The sequence below is a fragment of the Parasteatoda tepidariorum genome, chromosome 4, assembly GCF_982258835.1.
Source record: "Parasteatoda tepidariorum strain Cologne lab strain chromosome 4, Ptep-v5.0, whole genome shotgun sequence".
In the NCBI taxonomy this organism is placed as follows: domain Eukaryota; kingdom Metazoa; phylum Arthropoda; class Arachnida; order Araneae; family Theridiidae; genus Parasteatoda; species Parasteatoda tepidariorum.
In genome coordinates, this window is record NC_141758.1 from 106,064,397 (window position 1) to 106,086,990 (window position 22,594).

At 27.3% G+C, this 22,594-nt stretch overlaps 1 protein-coding gene across 2 annotated transcripts; it reads right to left on the reverse strand.

Annotated features, from left to right (window-relative positions):
* Positions 1-308: 308 nt before the first annotated feature.
* Positions 309-22,570, reverse strand: bug (thioredoxin domain-containing protein bug). 2 transcript variants are annotated; one of them, XM_043050019.3, is made up of 6 exons: positions 22,422-22,570; positions 20,677-20,779; positions 16,792-17,090; positions 14,034-14,245; positions 9,704-9,834; positions 309-590 (listed from the first exon to the last, which is right to left on the reverse strand). In XM_043050019.3, exons 2-6 carry the CDS (start codon positions 20,741-20,743, stop codon positions 361-363), a joined length of 939 nt encoding a protein of 312 aa, XP_042905953.2. In that variant the 5' UTR covers positions 20,744-20,779; positions 22,422-22,570; the 3' UTR covers positions 309-360. The 2 variants fall into 2 exon arrangements, with proteins under 2 accessions (XP_042905953.2, XP_042905954.2); XM_043050020.3 differs by having other exon boundaries at positions 22,440-22,564.
* Between the last annotated feature and the right edge of the window lie 24 nt (positions 22,571-22,594).

Here is a 22,594-nt window from a genome sequence, read left to right on the forward strand (position 1 = left end):
AAGTAACTAGTTTCTGGTAAATATTGCAGAGAAAATTGAGAAAACCAGGCATTTTTTGTAATTTAGAACGACAATTCTCCTAGGCAAAGAAAAAAAAATCTATTTTTAAAAGATAAAAAATTAAGCACCTTTTGCAAACCCCGAATATAAAAAGCACCTTTAAGGGCTTAACATAACATAAATAAAAAATAAGCACTTTTTAAAAACGCTACGCACCCTGTTAAATTGTCATGATATTTACAATAGCCTGCCTATGACAAGATCAATAAAAAAAAATTGAAAACAACCTAGTTTTTCCAAAAACATAGAAATATCACAGTTAAACTCAGCATTGTCCAATGCTGCGAATCACAAACAGGACTACTCTTCGTGCTCGTGCTGAGAGGCAGCGTTCGCTTCGTGCCACGTGTTGCGTAGGAATTCCACCATGCGTTTGCAGAAAGATGACTTGAGAAAGGTAAGAGCAAGACAAAAGATAGTGAAAAACCAAGAAAATATCAATATGTAATCAACTTTCTTTACAAGCACCGAAGGAACTGGGCCGCTCATATCCGCAGACGTCACATTCAGAGTACCATTGTGTTCCAAACCTAAAATACAAACCCAGAAAATATGCTGTCAACTAATTTTTACATTCCAACTTAAATTGTATATATCTTGCACGGTGAAGATATTCTATTAATCCAATTACAAAAGTGTGAGAAACATATCGCCAATAGCTAAAGTAATATAATTAAAATATTACAGATATTTTTATCAGGGTGGCCACTCAAACCAGATTTCAAATTTCCCTGATTTCTCCAGATAAAAATCTTTAAATTTCCAGGTCTGTGTTTTTTCTTTTCTTATAAAGTGTAGAATGTGTACAAGAAAAGTGTCTATATTATAAAATATTTTATTCAAAATGTTATTTTTTAAACATACCATCTTGAAAAAATAATTTATTTTCACAATTTGGCAAGATTTTTTTATTTATTTTTTAATGTTTTGGTACAACATTAATTTTTAAGAAATTAAGACATTTGTAGAAAATACGTTTAGCTTGTAGAATATATTGTTTTTATTGAATACATTTTATTGATGTGTTACTTTAAGTAGTTTTTGCTCAAAGTGTACCTAGCAAATGGCAAAAACAGAAGGACCAATAAAACCTTGGATAAGTATTGTTTAATATGTTTTCATTAAGCAAAAAGGAAAAACCGTTTCAGGCGATTATATATTAATAAATTTTTATAATTACAGTGGCTCCTACAAGTGTTCGTTCACTTATAACTTTTAATGAAATAGGAAATAAAAATTCATTAATTAAAATGAATATTTCAGAATGGGTATTTGATAATAAGATGTATAATATAATCTTAGCAAAACAGCACGGAATATTTTAAAAACAAAGCAAAAGTTTACTTTTAAGATATCAATAATCAAATAGAAAAAAAAACTTTACCCCATGACTTAAATGTTTTCCGATTTCAGAATTAAATTTATAGTCTATTGCTTTAATTTATTTCTTTAATTATTTTTCATTTAATTTTTTATATATTTATTTGCAATTTAGTATCAAGCTTGTGATAGCAAAATTATATTTTAATTTTTGCTTCCCCGTAATATTTTCTTTTATCATTTAAAAACGGCTCATGGCCATAACAAAACAAGACCAAATTTGAAATTTGATTGTCATCATAGGAGGAAAATCAGTAATCAATGTTGTAAAATTTGTTTAATGTGTCCTACTGCACTGTGCAATATGTGATAAAATGCTTAAAAGAAGGACTTCATATCAGAGATTAAAATTATAAAATTTGTGGAAAAATTCATAAATTCACAAATGAGTGTTGTAAAAGTTTCTGTAAAATTTAATAAAAAATATTCTGCTCGAATTTCAGTCGACAAAAAAAAACTAGTTACATTTATTTACAAACTTATAAAAGCTATTGTAGATGTGAAAGGAAACCCTACTAAATATTACTAATTAGAAAAATTTAGAATATTTACTAATAGGCAGAGATTTTTTTGAAAGTGTACAATGACTTTTGTGCAATAAAGTTTTTGATACTTTTTGATGATTGATTTCTTAAAAATAAACCTTTGCTTTGTTTTTAAAATATTCCATGCAGTTTTGCTAATAGAATATATTTTTTATTATTAAATAGCCATTCTCAAATATTCATTTTAATTAATGAATTTTTATTTCCTATTTCATTGAAAGTCATAAGTGTACCAACACTTTTATGAGCCACTATACTTACATTTCAATATGAAGCTGTACTGTATTCTGTATTATCTTAACAGTGCTTTTTGTAAAATTGATTGATCATATTTTCTTTAAACTAATATCTCAATTCAAATTTTTAAATAATGTTTTTTTGAATTAGCATTATTAATTTAAGAGATTCAATATACAAAAATAAATGGCACAAATGTAAAATTGTCTAATTTTTTGTTGTATACTCTATAGAAAAAAAAGATAAAATTCTTTAAATTTTATACTTTTTTTTCTTATCTGCAATTCAAATATTTAAAGAATTCCAATCTAAACACATACTTAATTGCTTTTGTTTTTGTTTTAACTAAAGTCTTGTACAGTGCAGAACTAAAACACTAAGTTTCGTTCGATCACAGTAAGTGAGAGCGCAAACGTCAGAGCTCTCACTTACTGTGATCTTCATGCTATCAAGCATTAGATCATATTTTCTTTAAACTAATATCTCAATTCAAATTTTTAAATAATGTTTTTTTGAATTAGCATTATTAATTTAAGAGATTCAATATACAAAAATAAATGGCACAAATGTAAAATTGTCTAATTTTTTGTTGTATACTCTATAGAAAAAAAAGATAAAATTCTTTAAATTTTATACTTTTTTTTCTTATCTGCAATTCAAATATTTAAAGAATTCCAATCTAAACACATACTTAATTGCTTTTGTTTTTGTTTTAACTAAAGTCTTGTACAGTGCAGAACTAAAACACTAAGTTTCGTTCGATCACAGTAAGTGAGAGCGCAAACGTCAGAGCTCTCACTTACTGTGATCTTCATGCTATCAAGCGAGACAGACTATTAGAAGTGCTTAATTTTTATCATGCCTTTGCAAATTCATTTTCAAGAAACCTAGTGTTAACGTATAACCTACGACACAGGGTAAGCTAAATTAAATTCTTACCATGAACGGTTAAATTAACCACCCATGATCCGTTTAACAATGTTTCAAATCATTAAATTCTTACCATGAACGGTTAAATTAACCACCTCAGAGCTCTCACTTACTGTGATCTTCATGCTATCAAGCGAGACAGACTATTAGAAGTGTTTAATTTTCATCATGCCTTTGCAAATTCATTTTCAAGAAACCTAGTGTTAACGTATAACCTTCGACACAGGGTAAGCTAAATTAAATTCTTACCATGAACGGTTAAATTAACCACCCATGATCCGTTTAACAATGTTTCAAATCATTAAATTCTTACCATGAACGGTTAAATTAACCACCTCAGAGCTCTCACTTACTGTGATCTTCATGCTATCAAGCGAGACAGACTATTAGAAGTGCTTAATTTTTATCATGCCTTTGCAAATTCATTTTCAAGAAACCTAGTGTTAACGTATAACCTACGACACAGGGTAAGCTAAATTAAATTCGTACTTTAAAGTGTTGGAAATACTTCGTACTTTCTATTTAATTATTAGTTTTAGCTCTTTCTCAACATAAACATGTAATGGTTTGTTTTTTTACTCGACTATCTTCTTTCTTGCTATTTTTGTAAATATTTCGTAAATAATTTAGTACTATGAAATATTTACAAAATGTACAAAGTACTTTAAATGTCTGCGTTAATTTTCGAAATGCGTTAAATTTTTAAACGCAGATACTAAAAGAATTGAAATTTTAAAGTAAACACGACATTATTACACAAAACTAATGAACTCGGTAGCAGAAACCCACCAACATGGCAATGGGTGCTGCAGATTATAACAACACTGTAAAAATTTGATGCTCACATTTCGCGAAACTTACTTCGTTTTTGACGAAGCCATTTCCTGATATATGCTCCAATCGAACATTTTGTCAAAGAGATAGAATAACTATCGTCACTTCTTAGAGGAAAAGAATTTCCTAAATAATGTTTTATCATTCTATTTTTCAAAAAAAAAAAAAAAAAAAACGTCGTAGGGTTTAATGTATCAAACTTTTCACTTAATGTATCACTTTATCGTCGGCACCATATAGCTGGGTCAATGTCATCCTAATAGACAGGGTTAGTCCTACGTCATCAACGACGTCACTAGCTCTCCTCGTCTCCCACTAGCTCTCCTAGTTTCTCATGTAGTTAAAAGTGGGTGAACTAAATCTTTGAATATATTAATATAGAGTCGAATTTAACCACTGACATGGCAAGAAAAAGTGTTGCATATATTAATATTACATTAATCTCTTTTTATGATATTAATTGGAATAGCTTATTAATTGAAAATGATTATGAAAACTTTTTGTATATATGATAGAGAGAATTTGTATTTAATATTTACCATATAAATTGTATTTATAATCTGGAAATCGGAAATTTGTGAATTTTATTATTTGGAAAAAGTTATTTCTAATTTATGTTTAATTTTTCTTAAAATATGTATATTATATTAAATAAATTTTTTTTATAATATTGAGACAACTTATTAATTGTAAATAATTATGAGAATTTTAAAACAAATTAAAAAGTTATGTGAGAAGCATGAATAAAGTCAGATAAATTAGTGAAAATTATAAAGCATTTTAGATACACGTTTTTAAAATAGCTCAAATTAATTGGTAAATTTACTAAAATGATAGGAAGTAAAAAAAAAAAAAAAAAAAAAAAAAAAAAAAAAAAAAAATTATATAAACAAAAGAGTTGACAGGTTTTAAAACATATTTACAACCAAATTATGAGATAAATATGGATGACTTGAATGTTACGTTCACTGCAACAAATAGAATATTACTATGAAGGTAATTTAAAAAATTTTGATTTAGACTGTCAAATGCAAATTTTATTCTATAAAAAGTGATAACAGTAACATTTGCCAAAATAAAAGCTGTATAACTAAATATGCATGCATACATTAAAGAATTAAGTTTCTAAATTAAAAAATTTCTTAAAAATTTGAATTATATTTATTTGAAATGCATGCGAAATTAATATTATTAAATAAGTAAAATTTAAACACCTATGTGAATACATAGATTAATAAATATGAATGTTAAATAAAAGTTTATGTATGGGATAAGTATGTTTTAAAGAATTCTAAAAAAATTCATGTTGCACTTTCTTATCGGATAAAATAGGAATCTGAGATTTTAAGATAAATTCATATATAACACCTAAAAAAAATTGTTCCTCTCACATTTTAAAATGAAAATTAGAAATTTTAAATTCTAAAATAATTTAGCTATTCTATATATTAAAATTCTGGAAACTATACATAGTATTGACCCTTTTAACATAACACTACACTTTAACATAGCACTACACTAGTTACATTAAGAAATAATCTAATATTAATTACTTAATAATAAGGTATCTTAATTTTTTCAAAAAATTAATGCATAAAACTACTGTTAAAAACTGATAAATACAAACAAGAAAAAATCTCAAGTCCAAATAAATCTGAGTTTAAACTAAATACTTATGAAAAAAAAATATATACATATATTATATTTAAAATATATTTTATCATTTAATATGTTTCCTATACATTCCTTAGCCTTTGTCAGCTTTTTAAGGTAAAAAGGAGGAACAGTTTTGGAAATATCATCTCTGGAAAGCAAGCAACATTTACGAACTTTCGATAATGTGATAAGTATACAATTAGAATTTTGAATCAAAAATCAAATATTGATCAACAAAACAGTAAAATTAAATATTAATATATAGTTAGTTCTTAAAAAACCCCGCTTTTTTTAAAATTAAAATATGTTATAAAAGGTTAAAATGAAATAGAAAAAATTAGCATTAATGCAACAATTTGTCAACAAACATTGCTATTAGCGATTGTAAACAAAGTGTGTGATTGGTTGATTTGCTGAGAAAAAATAATTCATAGATTTCTTTGAAAACAGAAGCTAATATACTAATCCCTTCTTCCACCTCCACCACAATCTTTCCTAAATTGCACAGTCCCATAGTGGTCAAAGGTTTCTACATTCGTTTAGCAACCGTGGGAGAATTTTATGTGGCATTTTAGTTTAATAGAGCTGTAATGGAGCAAATTTTTATGCAAGCAAAGTATCGCAAAGTTGATGATGTTTCAACTGTCTGGCGATACATTTCCGTCTAAAAAAAGTGGGTATAATGGATTAAATAATTTCAATTAAGAAAATTAGTAAATAATTTAAATTAGTGAAATTAAAACAATTATCTAAGAAAAAATTTCCAGCTTCTCTTTAAAATTCCTTGATTTTTCCAGGTTTTTATCCAAATTTCCCTCATTTTTCCATTATATAAAAAATTCCCTGATAATTCCAGGTCTTCCAGGTGGGTGGCCACCCTGTTTATATTATTGAGAGGGCAACTAAGTTCCTGTCATTTCTTAAAAAATTAAACTTGTAATTAAATGCTACTTGCATAATGATTTTTTTTAACTGTAGTTGAACAGGCGACCCAATTTTGGGTTTACGACTACTAGTGTTCAACTCCGTAGCCTTGTAATTTGGAACCCAATCCAGAAGACAAGGGAACTCTTGGATCAAGTATAGGGAGAAATTTGCCTTCGTGGAGGATTTTTTTGATGGAACAAACTCGCATTTGCATTACACGGAGAGAAAGACCACGAGAACCTTTCACAGTTAGCTTGTCGGCAAGGGGAATCTAACCCATGATCCGCCTACCACTGAGGATATTTCACGTCGGCAGTGTGGTCGGCGCAAGCCGGATGCGGAATTCCTATCGATCAGCCACTTGCTGGGATTCGAACCTGGTTCACCTCATTGGAAGGCAAATGCTCTATCCCCTGATCTGGGGGCTCTGGCATAATAATTTCAATTATTTAGAAGAAAATGGTTTGTTCTTTGTTCTTCTGGATTATAAATGTCTTTTTGTTTTATTCATTAGGTTTTAAAGGCCAGGAAAGCTGCTCATGACATAACTGTTGTGTATGGATAGGGTGCCATAATTGAAAAAACTGCCAAGTTTAAAAATCATTCTGGTTTTCCATCTGAGTTCGATAAAGAGTTCTTTAACTTGAAACTTCACCTCAAATGACAAGGGAACTACCAGAGAGAATGCTCTCTAACCTTAAAAAAAATGACTGGGCACTTAATTACTATATGATGATAAAAATGCAAAATAATTCATCAATATTAGATGCAAAACAATTTAAATGAGACATAAAGTAAGTATACACTAGCATTTTTGATAGTATGTAAACTGACATCTGTTGCACAGCAAATTAGGATCCACTATAAATCTGACTTCAATTTTCTTTTCATATTTTCTCAAAAAAAATTATAATAGTTTAACAAATAATATCTTAAATATGTGTAAGTCATTCTAATTATCCCAAAAAATGTTATTATACATAGCAGTGAAAATAAAATAATAAAGTAGAATAGATATAAGAAGTTCAACATTTTGGAATATTTTTTAGCCTACAATGAAAATTCATAGGATAGTAAGAAATGTGAATACAAACATTAATTTTAGAAAGGTTAACAATTAAAACAAAAATTAAAGCAATATGAAAAGATACAGAGGTGATTGTGAGCTCAACTCAAAAATCCTGAAAATTTCTTGAGTAAAATCATTAGTGACGCATTTAAAAAAATTAATGTCTTCATAAATTTAAAATCATTGATGTTTTCACAACATGAAATTCTAAATAAATTATATGCAGCATAATTTAAATGAATAATTTTTTATAAATTTACTTTTATCTCTAATCACATTTATTATTCCACCAGAAAAAATATTTACAAATGATAGAGATGCCAAGTACAAATTCTAGTTCTAATATTTTTAAATAAAATATACAAGAATTTTTATACATAAATGTAATCGATTATTTCTTGAAACTTCTGGACCTTGGATTTCTGGATTGAGATTAGCGTAAAATCCGGAAATCCAGATTTTTTCTGGAGCACAATTATCTCTGAATTTTATAACATTTAGACAAAAATTCTTATTTTTAGCATGAGTTACTCTAATTAGTAAGGAAACTAACTATCCATAATTCTCTATAGGGCAAAAGGTTCTGAAAAGGTATTCTGGATTCCAGACTTTCATGCTAAAATTTCCCTAATAACTTTTTACACATTATTTTTTTAAAATTTCCTAGCAAGTAAAATTTATTAAAAAGTATTTAAAAGAAAAACCCACAGAAACAGAAATTAAAATTTAAGAGGTTAACAACAACAACCCTTAAACAGTATTACACTTATTCCTACACTCTCACTGAAAGAGAAAATTTAGAATAAAAACCAAAGGTTTACATTTAAAAAATGTGTAATAAATGTAACATATCTATCAAAGATCATAATTAAAAAATTATACAATGACTATAAAAGTGAAGTTATAGGCTAATTCATTTTATTTTTACGTGCATTTAAAGTGTTTTTCTTTAATAATGAATGTGATTAATATTGATTAAATAATAATTATTTACATAGATATTTTTATCAAGTACAGTTACTACTCTATAATATAGAAATATTATTTTTTACTAAATATATAGGAATTAGATTATTAAATATTAGGAGAAGAGTATAAATGTCTATAATTTTAGCGAATATAATTGCAATTTAAAATATTACAGCTACTAGAATTATTTCAAAAAATTATAATGACATATTCAAATAACTACATTTTTTTCAATATCATTACTCTATCAAAAGTAAAGCAAAATATTTGTGCAGTCATTAAAATTTAAACTCAGCATTCTTCTAGAAGAAACTTACTTTTTCCAAAGCTAAATTTAGTGAAATATTTAATATAATGGAAGATACACCAAATGACTTGAAATTTTTTCAAACTGAGTTTTAAACTGTCTCAAATTGGCCCACTGTGTTCAATTTAAGAAGGAAATTTGAAAAAAATTCTCCAAATAGGATAGTAAAGCTTTTAAACAAAATAAAAAAGGAGATATTTAAAAAAAAAATTAACATACAGGAGACTGATGAAGATAGCTTAAGAAACATGATAAATTATCTCACTTTATTTAGGAATAATCAAACTTACATTATTGAATAATGAAGGGAAATTTGTCTTTTAATGATTAGATATTAAATACTTTACTAAAACTGATAAAGAAATTAAAAATGCAATTTTTTAAGTTACAGATACAGTTCAATAAACTTAAAACATTTAAAGCAAAAAGAAAAAAAATGTGGTGAAGCAAAGTTTAGGCTATAGATATTTTTTTCATAATAATTTTTCTTTCCATTGGAATCTCTCATTTCTTTATAAGGTTTTTTTAAAAAAAAAGAACACAAAAAACCCAGAAACTTTTCAATCCCGGTACAAATGCCCTGTCCCTTGTTGCCCCTTCACAATTAAAAGCAAACAACTGCCCAACAATTTTATATATTCCTGACAGTCCTCCTTATGCTGCCAAATTATAACCAGGTTAACACCATTTTGGATCAATTGTTATAATACAGAGTATGCTGTAAATCAAAAAAGTAATTTCAAAAAGATCAAACTAAAAGGACAATCAATCAATATGAATAAGTTTTACCTGTAAAATATTTAATGAAATCCACCAACTCCTCCAGATTTATCACACTTTCATTAAATCTTCCATGTGGTTTAGAATTGTGGAACAGCATGATATTTGGAACATACACTAATCCATAGCGTATATACAAACTAGAAACAAACGCTTTTTTATTATCACATCAAACAAAACAAATATACATATTTAATATAAACAATGCAAAAACAACACACTGAATAACTTTGGATCTAATGATCGGATCTTCTAGTTCTAAGACTCAATCTTAATGGCTCAAATATATTAATTAATAAGCGCAGACAATATCTTTTATGATATCAGACTCGTACTTTCTCTGAATAAACATAACCTTTTCTTGATGGAATCAAATTTCTGATCCCCAAAATATAGGGGGTAGCCACAATTTGGGGAATAGGGTCGCAATAGTTTGGTCTGTATCAGTTGTGCAACAACAGTTTATACTTGGAGTACGATTGAATAATTTTAAATCTAGACATATTTGAATTGTTACTTCTTTAAAAAAGCATAACAACTGCGAATATTAATAAAATTATGAATGAATATTACAGTTATGTAACCTCCTCCTACAATGCCATCTATCCTCAGTTTGCTGAACTCGGCAGTTGAGACTAAGATTTCATTCGCTTAAGACTCTTATGCCACCACCTTCCCTTTCTTATTTTATAATTTGTAAATCAAGCGGCCATTAATTAAACACAACTTCACATAACAATCCATTTAAAAAGTTCCCTAAAGTATTATCCAAGGATTAGTGAATAAAACCCCTAATTATAGACAATGTTATGTAAACTGGCGAGATATACAGTGCTCAAAACATACCTGCCAACATTGAAGAAATAAAATAACGGAGATTTTACAAGCAATATTTTTTAGGATACAAGTAAAGTTTTGATACACCAGGCATAATGTAAGTCAAAAAGAGAAATTAAAAGTAATATAAGTACATACATTTAGTGAAGTAAAAAATATGTATATAAATCTTATTCTAAAGACATTTTTAAACCATTTATAATTACTTAAACTATAAACACTCAACATACTGCAGTAATGGCAATTAGCACAATCTGTTGAGGAATAAGATAAGTATTTTTGCCACCAGAGGATATTTAATCGGCAAAATTTATTTTTAAAAAAAATTTTCTTCAACAAATATGGAGGATTTTGAGAATACATGGGTAAACAAGATATAATCGTAAAATACAGGAATCTTGGTTAAAATAAGGAGACTTGGCAGGTTTAATTAAATCAGCAAGCACTTCAAATTTTTTTTAATTTAATGATTGGATTTGTACATACTAGGATGCAATCTTCATAATTTTAGTGACTAACCTTAAATAAGGTAAAATGTCTAAATGTTGAGGGGAGAAAGTCAGTAACTAGAAAATATGGTCCCTACAGTTAAGTTCAGTCTTTTTAAGATTAATTTCACTTTCTGTCTATTTCCCCATAGGTCTGTAACTGTTAAAGATAATCAAATAATTTTATTATACTAGTTTATCCCAAGATAATATACATGGAAAATTAATTTTTGGAATTTATTACTTGTAATTTTTATTTGAATAATCTTAAACAGTTTTCAGGAGTCTGTTTAAAAGAAATTTGGGTCCTTTAACGAACCCTTCACAAAATTGTATCTTTTCATGAAAATGGACCCTCAACAAAATATTTTAGCTTAAAAACGGACCCTTCACAAAATAATTTATCTTTTAATCGGACCCTTCACAAGAGACACTCGAAAGACATTTGCGTATTATTGTAAATGGGCAGGAAAAATTTACTGATGCTGAGTGTTCAGCTATTAATAGATATTTTCAAATCTACTGGCAATCAACGCATATTACTATAATATTTCGTTAATCATGTTTTTCTGCTTTAATTCTAAGGCTAAGTTTGATCTCATTTCATTTATATTATGTACCTTAACCTCTTCGAAGTCAATAAAATTTTATAAACTCCAAATGTAGTATTCTAAGAAAATATGTACATCGTGTGTACATTCTTATCATGTACATATCGTGTGTACATTCTTATTGATATTAAATGATATTTTTTTGTAAATAAATAATTGAGCAATATATTATTCATAAAATTAATTGATAAAATATTATGTAAATAAAAATTAAATTACATCAATTTTTTAAAAAAACTAATGTCAATTGAAATTATAATAAAAATGTCAATGTTATTCAAATAATGTAAATGTTATTATAATGTAAATGTTATTAAATATATCTATTGAAATTTTTAAAAATGTGAGTGATTTTGTTTCCATTATTCGTCCAAAATGAATATTCTGTATTGTGCAGTATAGGCTAAATACCAAATATTAGTATGTTGCATTTCTAATTTAGTAGTAGCAATAGCTGATTATTTTTGAAAATTTAATTCTTTTTTTTAATTGTAATTTTACAGTGTTGAGCATAATCTTGTATGCATTTACAATTTAAAAACTCCTTGAAAAGGTTTTTTTGCAATAACAGGACCCTATTTGCACAAATTCACAAAACAGGATTCTGTTTAAAAGAATGTGACTTAACGCTTATTTTATATTCACAAATTACAAGTAATTTTTTCACAATTTTCCAAATACAGGACCTCTTACAAAATGTCTGGACAGACCCCTGGTTTCGCAAAAATTTATAAATCATTTTAAACTTTTGAAAGTTGCAGCAGTCCAAAATTTAAACAGAATTGGCCAAAATATTTCTTGAGAAATAAAAATTTAAGAATAAAACCTTTTTTTAAATACTTTTTAGCACAGAAAAATATAACATAAAAGATCTCAAACTTTATATCAATCACCTACATTAAGTACAAATTACCAGCCCCAATATTTTAAGTGCAAATTTGAAGAACAAATATCTATTTCAAATATTTGAATTTGTCTTCCGTAATAGTGCTGGGCAATTAACGTGACAATTTCTGATTTTTGCAGTACTTAGTCTTTGAATTATCCTTTTTAATATTGTCTTAAAATTTATATTAAACATATAATATCTTAAAAGTAAAATACAACATTCAATTATTAGCTTTAATTTTTCCTCTTGCTTTTAGCTGTTATTTTCTACAATTTATTCAATATAAATTCTTGTATAAATCGAATAGCAGACATAGCTTTTACTCATCAACACATTTGAATTTCTCTGCTTTACTTTTTCCTTATTCTGCTATGAACCTTTTACTTCCCTAAGTTCCGCTTCTTCATTTAAAAATAAAATTAATAAGATTACCACAAACACCTATTAATATTTATCAATTTTATTTTTAACCGACAAGTATGTCTTACCTCTCTGCAATCAATGAAAATTATGAAAAAGCGCAAATACAAAACACAATTTGTTGCATCCGATGATAATTTCAATAAAGGAACATTTAAGAATGTTTCATTACATTAATAATCATTTCTATGGAAATAATTATATGAAATTTTTATTTCCCAAAGATCTGTTTCTCAGCGGTTTGTCCAGACATTTTGTGAAAGGTCCGTTTTTGTAAAATCGTGAAAAAATTACTCGTAATTTGTGAATATAAAATAAACGCTAATTCACATTCCTTCAACCAGGATCCTGTTTTTGTGAATTAGGGTCCTATTATTGCAAAAAAAAAAAAATTTCCAGGAGTTTTTAAATTGTAAAGACATACAAAATAATGCTCAACACTGTAAAATTACAACTAAAAAAAATTAAATTTTCAAAAATAAACAGCAATTGCTGCTACTAAATTAGAGATGCAACATACAAATATTTGTTATTTAGCCTATACTGCTGTATGCAGAATATTCCTTTTGGACGAATAATGGAAGAAGCGTCTTCTGAAGACAAAACTTAATTCGTTTACATCTGTCTTTCTTTCACCTTCTTCCTGGGAAGGGTTTATTCAATTAACAAAACAATAATGAAGATAAACAAATTTGTGAAGGGTCCGATTAAAAGATAAATTATTTTGTGAAGGGTACGATTTTAAGTCAAATATTTTGTGAAGGGTCCGTTTTCAAGAAAAGATATTTTGTGAAGGGTCCGTTAATGGACCCAAATTTCTTCCAAACAGACCCCTGCTTCTTGATTTCAAAATAAAACTAATAAGATTACCACAAAAACCTATTAATCTTTATTAATCTTATCTCTCTTCAATCAATGCAAATTTTGAAAAAGTGCAAATTCAGAACATGATTGGTTGAATCCTAGTGGCAATTTCAATAAAGGAACATTTAAGAATGTTTAAGGTAATAATTATTTTTTTTGTACATTTTGCGACTGGTTTTATCAGGCACAAAACACAATATTTTAAAAAATAAAAAAAAGAGGCTATTTACTTTCCAGTTTCCATGATATCCACAGCATAAAATGTGATGTCTGGGAACACCCTCGCCAGAGCATTATAGTGGGGAGCCATCCTGGCAGAGAAGACGCACTGTCGAGAGAAGAATAGGACAACGATGCACTCCCCTGCTGTAGTGTTCTTATTAGTATTAGGTGAGAGCACTTTAAGCAATGTGGATGAGTTAGCCAAGACGACTTGAACAGTCTGCAAAGATTAAAACAGATAATTTATTCTTTCAGATAGAAAAGTGATATTTCTCTTTTTTTCTTATTTATTCAATATTTTTTCATTTTTATTCACTGTTCTATTAAACCTAGTTACCAAATCTTTATTATTCTAGAATTGGAATATTTTGAGTTTTAAAACAGACTTGCAATTACAAATTATATATGGTATAATGTACTAAGATTAACCCTGTGGCAGAATCACAGCGGCATTGTTGCAAAACATTACAGAGTTCTTGCAGAATGAGTTTTATTTTGAAAAGTAAAAAATAATACTTTTCTTTAGAAATAAACACGTAATATTTGAATCATGCCTTTTGGTAATAACTTTTTTATGTGATCAGTTTATGTCAATAGTATCGTAAATCGATGCAATGTTCCAATTGTATTTCTGGTAGTTATTCATATTGATTTTCCCGATTTATTTGAAACAAAATGGAAAATTCAAATCCTGTATTTGAGTATATACTTTTTAAGGTAATGATTCTATCTAATTTTTGGCAGTTATTGATATTGATTTCTCCATAGTTTTTAAATCTGATATTTTGTATACAATATTATTTATCACAACAACCTAATTTCGAAATAAAACACACATTTGAGGAGTCCAATTCACGTGATTTTATCGCCGCTCTTTTTTTCGGCAATTACTACTATAGATTCCATGATTTTTAATTAATTTTTCTACGGTGATGAGTATTTACAAAATGCGAAGAAGGAAATAACTTTTGCGCAATATGAATCTTAATATGAAATAAGAATCCTATTGCTGTACAATCAGTAATGAGATTCTATACATTCTAAAATTAATTCAATGCTGGTCACATTTTAAATTTTTTTCTTAAACTAACATGGAAAAAAATTACAAGGAAAAAATTGCGTAAGAATTAAAAGCTAAATACTTTTTAAAAAAAAGAACTTAAGTTTAGAATTGTATGGAACATAAATATCCTACATTAGAAATTTTTAAAGCAAAGTTGAACCTAGATATCACATATTTCGATGTCATAAATTTTTGCATATCATAAAAAATTGTCTGACACATTCGTGATAAATGAGTCGAATGCACTTAACAACCATTGATTTCATGAAATGTTAATGAATACCCAAAATGTTTTTTCTTTTTGAATTCTGAAAAATTTAAAAACTTTTGGAGAACATCAAGTTGTAAAGAATTTTCGTATTTTATGAAGCATTTTTTAAAACAAAAATAAGTTAATATTTGACCAACAGATTAAAAAAAGTTGTCAGAATGTAAAAATGATGTGCACATACAAAGGAAGAAAGTTTCTTCCACCAGAAGACAAACCGACTTAGAAGAAATTTGTTCCTTCCAACCCAAGAGAAATAATTTTTTTTTTTAAAGTTATACCAAATATTAAAACAACTTTTTAAAAAATTTATAATTGCCATTTAGTTCAAATTATTAATTTCAAAGCTTCATTATACATCATTTTTAAATAAATTAAAACTAAAAAGCAACAATTGAAAAAAAAATGTTAAAGATTTTTTTTAATAAAATAAAATAATTGCAGTACTTAAATCCTTCAAGTTAATAAATGTATTTACACCTAATTTTTTTAATTTTATAACTGTTAAATTATCATTATCAGATTTTTTTAATGCTTCTAAATTAAATGTCTCAGCCGTCCCTTAAGCTCACTAGTTAGTGGGAAGAATCTCTAAGAATAAGACGCTTTTTTAAAAAAAAAAAAATAATAATAAATACATACTGTACAATATTTAAAATAATGGTATAACTAATAGTTTGACCAAGTTTTAAAAGAAAATATTTCATACCCAATTTCTGAAACTTCAAATTTTTGATCATGAAATTGTAAGTGTCATGTATTGAGTTTGCAATATTGAAGTTTGACTATTTACATTTAATAAAATGGTCCAGAGAAGTTTTCTGAGCGGGAGTATCATATAAAGTTTCTGTAATAGCAGGGGAAAAAAACAGATAGTTACTGAGATTAACTGAAATAAATTTCATTCTTAAATTTTTAGTAATAACTGTAGAATTAACTTTATACAATTTTCAAATAATTTGTATATTTTTAATTACTGGTTTAAAATCCAGTAAATTTTAACCAGTTAAAAAAAGAATAATAAATTCAGGTGCACAGAAGATTCAAAATTCAAAAAATTTCAACCAGTATGCAGAATTAATAAATTTGGGTTTGTAAAAAGTTTGAAATAAAGGAAATTTCCAAATTCTTGAATTATCAATAAAATTTTTAATAAATTTCAAAATTATCAGAAGGAATAAATTTAAGTAAATAGAAAGTTAAAAATTCAAATAATTTTAACCAGTACACAGAAAAAATGAATTCAGGTATGTAGCAGGTTCAAAATTCTGAAAATTGTAACTGATATATAAAATCTAAGGAATCAATATGCGGCAGTTTTAAGAATCTATACGAGTCAGTATAGTGTATATGAGCTGAATCTCACCTCTGTGTACAACATTGTCATGTAAAAATATTAAGTTAATTTTGTTATGAAAAAAGAACCAAGGATTACCTCATTTTCAGAAATGACTCTGGGAGTGCATTCTACTTTAATTTTGTTTTTTGTTTCTGTTGTAGCATTGGCTGTGGCATTAAGTTCTGCTTCTGGCATCATTGGATCTGTAATATTGTTTAAAATCTTTTCAATGTCTGTGATGTTGGATCCTTTGAGGGCAGCCAGTCGTTCCTTCTCGTAAGACACGGGTGGCTCGATCTCTTCGGGAGTCACGATGCTGGCGTTCACCGCATTCTCAATAGGCCTCTCGGAGTGGTGCGTACTGAACTCAACAGTAGTGACATCACTCTCCAAATCTGCACAAAATAAATGCAAAAAACTTAATCAATATTAACTTTTGGGCAGTTCAAACATTATGCAATAAAACCTCGTTATAATAATATTTTCGGGACCAAATAAATATATTGTTGTAGAGGGATATATTATTATATTGAGGGTCTACATACTTTGGGGACACAATAGGATTTTTTTTGTTGTTAATTTTAATGTTATATGGGTATTAACTATAAATCTATTTATATATTACATAAAAATTTAATTTGCAGAGTGGTAATTAAGGTTAGATATGAAATCAGATAGGAATGTTACATCTGTGACTTCTTAAGAGATGAGGGAGGCAATTGTAAGAATGGAAGGTCTTGGGGTGGTCTATGTACTTTAAGGAGAATGAGATAAGTAAGAATGAGATTAAGTAAGAATGAGATTTCTCTTGTTAGAAAAGACCAAAAATATAGCAAAATGGAATGAAATAAGATTTTTAACGTTATTTGAAAACCAATAATAAATGGAGAAAATAAGGTAGAAATGTAAAAAAAATATATTGTTTCACAGGGGTTCATTGTGTCAGAGAATATCGCAATATTGAGAGGTGGAAAACATTAATTCATATGTAAGTTCGTTGGAACCACAAAACATTATTGTAAACAGCAGGAGTTACTGTTTTATCGGATATCGTAGTAGTGAGAGCTTACTGTATAACAATGGAAAACATATTTCTTACCTTGAATAATACAATAGAGTTCTGATTATCTGAGTTTCTGCTTTAACCGAGATCTAAAATATATTTTAATGATTCTTTTTTCCGTTCTAGCTTATTTATTTTTTTTGAAACTACCTGAAAAAATTCTGAATCTTATTTTCCAAACACTCAGGAAAACAAGCAGACAGACAACAAGTGATTACCTATGAAATGATCGTTAATATCATCAATAATGAAAATGAATCTTACAAAGATGATGAAAATAGACATATAAGAATCTTTCATACAGATGGACTAAAAGCCATCGAAAATGCTATAGAATATAGAGCAACAAAAAAAGGCAACAACGGCCTTCCTGTTATCCCTAAAAAAATCCCGAAACATTGCTACAGAAAAAGTAATGTAAAAAAAAAAAAAACTATTAAGGACCTTTTTAAGTAAAAACCCTTTCATTCTCGTAAAATATGATCTTTAAGTGTTTTTAAGTATGCTTTTTAATTATAATATGAATTGTATGCGGTGTACTCATATAAATTTTGTATTTGTTAAATATATTACATTTATACCTACTATTTTCTTTCTTTTTTTAAACTCTTCGCTTTAACCGAGTTTTGTGGTTAGCCGAGTTAGTCACAGTTCACATTAACTCGGATAATCGGGACTCTACTATGCAACAAAATTGACATCGCCCCCAAGAGAACAAAATAAATGCTGAATTCAATAAAGGGTCAGGCTAATATAAAAATATTTAAATAATTACATATACAGGGGTCTGTCTTTCTAAGAGATACCTATTTTGTGAAATTTTAGATATAATTTGTGAAAATTAGAAATTATATTAAAAAATCAACACAAAAATATGGTAAAAATATGGATTTACCGTTTCTTACGGAATAGAAAATTTTTTTTTAAAGAAAAAGTATTTTATGAAACTACCGTTTTTCTTAAAGTTGAATTTGTGAAGGTACCGCTAAATGGTAGTAAATTTGGCCTGGACAGACCCCTGATATATAAATAAGATTTTTTTAAATGGTTTTCTTGTAATTTCAAATTTCTCGGATTATTAAGAAAGACCTAGTCACTAGGAAAGCCTAACCCTTTCCTAAACCCAAAAAAACTGCTAGGATTTTTTCATTGCGAACCACTTCGATGACCAAAAATTTAAAATATCTTTAATTATGATTTGTTTTAAATCCTGGTAATGATAGATTATTATATAACCAACACAAGAAAAATATATAGAATTGGAAAACAAAATAATTAAAAAAAAAACAGGATGTATATTTTTTTAAATATCTCATAGACATATAGGACCGTAAAGGGAATATAAAAATAAAAACAGTAAATATAACTTACAATTGATAATATGCTTTAAAAAATCGAGAATTAATATGCAAACAGTACCAAGGTGATTAATGATTTTTGATGACCTCATAAAGGATATGAGAATTAATATACAAACAACACCAAGGTGATTAATAATTTTTGATGACCTCATAAAGGATAAGATATTTTTTTATAATTACCAATTTCTAATTGAAACAGTTTCATTTAATACATATCCAGCTAAAAATTGGAAATTTCTGTTAAAACTTAAAAGATTGAAGATGTTTTCTCTGTCTACAGAATCAATTGTGGTCTATAACTTTTTTCAAACTTAATTACTTTTAACTGTAATACAATGCAAAATATCTCACAACACAAATTGAGGATATAATTTTGGTACCAGACTTTCTGCAAACATAAAATCTGAGTTAAAAAACTTTCTGGACGTATTGATTTACTCTTATAGCTAGTTCAATCTCAAATTTTTTAAAAAAAATGTTAATTTTAATAGAATTCTATTGTTTTATACTACAGAAAAGAGTATGGTAAATAACCAAAAAAGTTGAAAATAAAAATCCAAAAGTATTACATGCAAAAACAAATTTTAAATAATTGGAAAAAAAATTACCTGAAATTTGAGGAAGAAAAAAGTGTTTGTAGGACGTGTTTGTAGTGTATCAACATTTTAATAAAAATATGGATGCAAAATTTATTTATTTGTTTAAAATATGTGAATATGGATCTCAATGTGTGATTCTTAAATCACATGAATAGGAATCTCAACAATTAATTTTCAAATTGAGTGAATATGAATCTTGGTGTTTCATTTCAAAATCGCGTAAATATGAATTTTGATATTTGATTTCAAAAAGACATGAATATGAATCTAAATATTTGAGTTTAAAATTTTGTTAATATGAATCTCAATGCTTCCTTTTAAAATTGTGTGAATTCCGATGTATAATCCCTTGGACACGATTCATAGTATTGACTCTTAAATCGCATGAATACAAAACATGATATTTGATATAAAATTATGAAGATACGAAACACAATGTGCGATCTTAAATCTTTTAATAGGAATCCTGATATGTTATTTTAAAGCATGTGAATGTGATTTTAAATTGTGTTTGCATTGGAAGGAAAAGGCGTAATAATGAATCATATTTTTTTCCTCTCGGGTATTCTAAAGAGATAAACTTTCATTGAAGAGGCAAAAATTTTTTCTTTTTTAACAATAGTAGAAAACTTTCAGGGTTCCCACCCAATTTCAGAAAGAAAAAAAAAATCTGATAAAAATCAGGTAAATTTCAATAGAAATCCATACCATATTAAATTTATACCACACAATTTTTCATGCGAAAACTTTGATTTTCATTATTTCTAATGCCAAATATTATATTTTGTGAGCAAAAACATACAACAGATAGAGAAGGGAAACATTAAAAAGTTTCAATAAAAAATATAATTTCATAAAGACAAGTTCTATTTTTTTTAAAGAATAGCAAGAAAATATGAAAAATATTACTACATTAGGTAATGATAAATAAAGACCAAAAAAAAAACAAACATATTACCTTCTTCCTCAGCTATGACTGAAATCAGAAGTAAACATGAAAGTAGTATTCTCTTTAGCAAGATCATGATGCCTTAGATTGTGGTCGTACAAATCTGTTTTATCTGAAATTCAGTATGGATTATAAATTACATAAAAACAGTATTTATTTCCTTTACAGGATGTGTAGTCAAATATTTCAACAAAAAATAAGGACTTTTTAAGCACTCAAAAAATATTTTTAAGTACTATACACATTAACAAAATGCAAAATAACTTTCAAGGATTTTACATGATCATGATGAAATAAGTAGTTTCAGACAAAGAAATTTTTTCTTGATTACATTAATCAACATAAAAAAAACCAAAGATTTTTCAGTTCGATTTCAGAAGGTGGAAAATAAAGCCTGAAATAGAGAATATCTTGCAAAATGCAGCAGAGTTGCACATGAGGGTGCTAGAATCTCACCGAACCCAGGTGAGTAGACACACATGTGGACTTGCACGTGTTTCATCAAACATGTAAAATGATTGGAGGTTTCATACGCTACCGACCGATGACACGCTGAAGTGGTTTGTAGCGGAATGAATTGCGAAAACGTGGAATAGAACAATGTGAAAACCACACTTTTATATTATACATGGTGAAAATCGACATGGTAAAGGAAAAAAAAAATCTCATTTTCAAAAAGAGAAGATTAAGCACATTTTAATAAACCCCAATGAAAAAAGCACCTTTAAGGGCTTCTAAAAAATGAAAATCAAACTTAAGTACCTTGAAGCACCTTTTAAAAACACTACGTACCATGTTTTATTGATAATACCGTTATACTTCAATTGAATTATAAACTTAGATCTAATTTTTTTCTTTAATAGGATGATTATGCAACCATTATCCCTAACATTTTTCAAACTTCTAGTAAAAATAAGGAAGTAAAATATCATAATTATGCATGTCCTTATCCTAGTTTAAAGGAAATACTCAATGCATTTACTATGAAAAATACTTAAAATATTTAATTCTTCATATAATAAATTGTTGCTTATTTTGTAAGAGCTAAGTTCTCGATGTTTTTCTTTATCCCCTTTATGTTTTTTAATGTATAAGCTAGGTAATTTGCCAAACTTAAAATACTTAGCAATTTTCAACTAAATTGCTATTTAAGCACAACATTTGATCCATTTGTCATAATGTATACAAAATGAACAATTAAATCTTTAACACTGTTTTCATTTAATATCGTGATAGTGAATAATTAAAGCTAAACATATTGACATCAATCCCAATTTGCCAAACTTAAAATACTTAGCAATTTTCAACTAAATTGCTATTTAAGCACAACATTTGATCCATTTGTCATAATGTATACAAAATGAACAATTAAATCTTTAAAACTGTTTTCATTTAATATCGTGATAGTGAATAATTAAAGCTAAACATATTGACATCAATCCCAATTTGCCAAACTTAAAATACTTAGCAATTTTCAACTAAATTGCTATTTAAGCACAACATTTGATCCATTTGTCATGATGTATACAAAATGAATAATTAAATCTTTAACACTGTTTTCATTTAATATTGTGTTAGTGAATAATTAAAGCTAAACATATTGACATCATAGAGTGTTAGTATCCGTATCAAAAAATTTATAACACTCAAATTATTCAATGGAAGAATAGCACGTAGAATATTTCGATACAATCTTACCCAGGGGAGAAATTGAGGGATAATAACAGCAAAATATTAAACAAATAGGTGATTACCGATTGTTCTTTATTTACCTTCAGAACTACACTGTTCAAGATATTCTTAAACCTTCTCTATCACCTGCACAAAACCTAAATATTTTGGTTAAATTAAATAATATTAAAAATATTATTAAAATTGGATATTGCGAAAACTTTTAGCTGCCTATTTTTGTACACTCAATGTATGG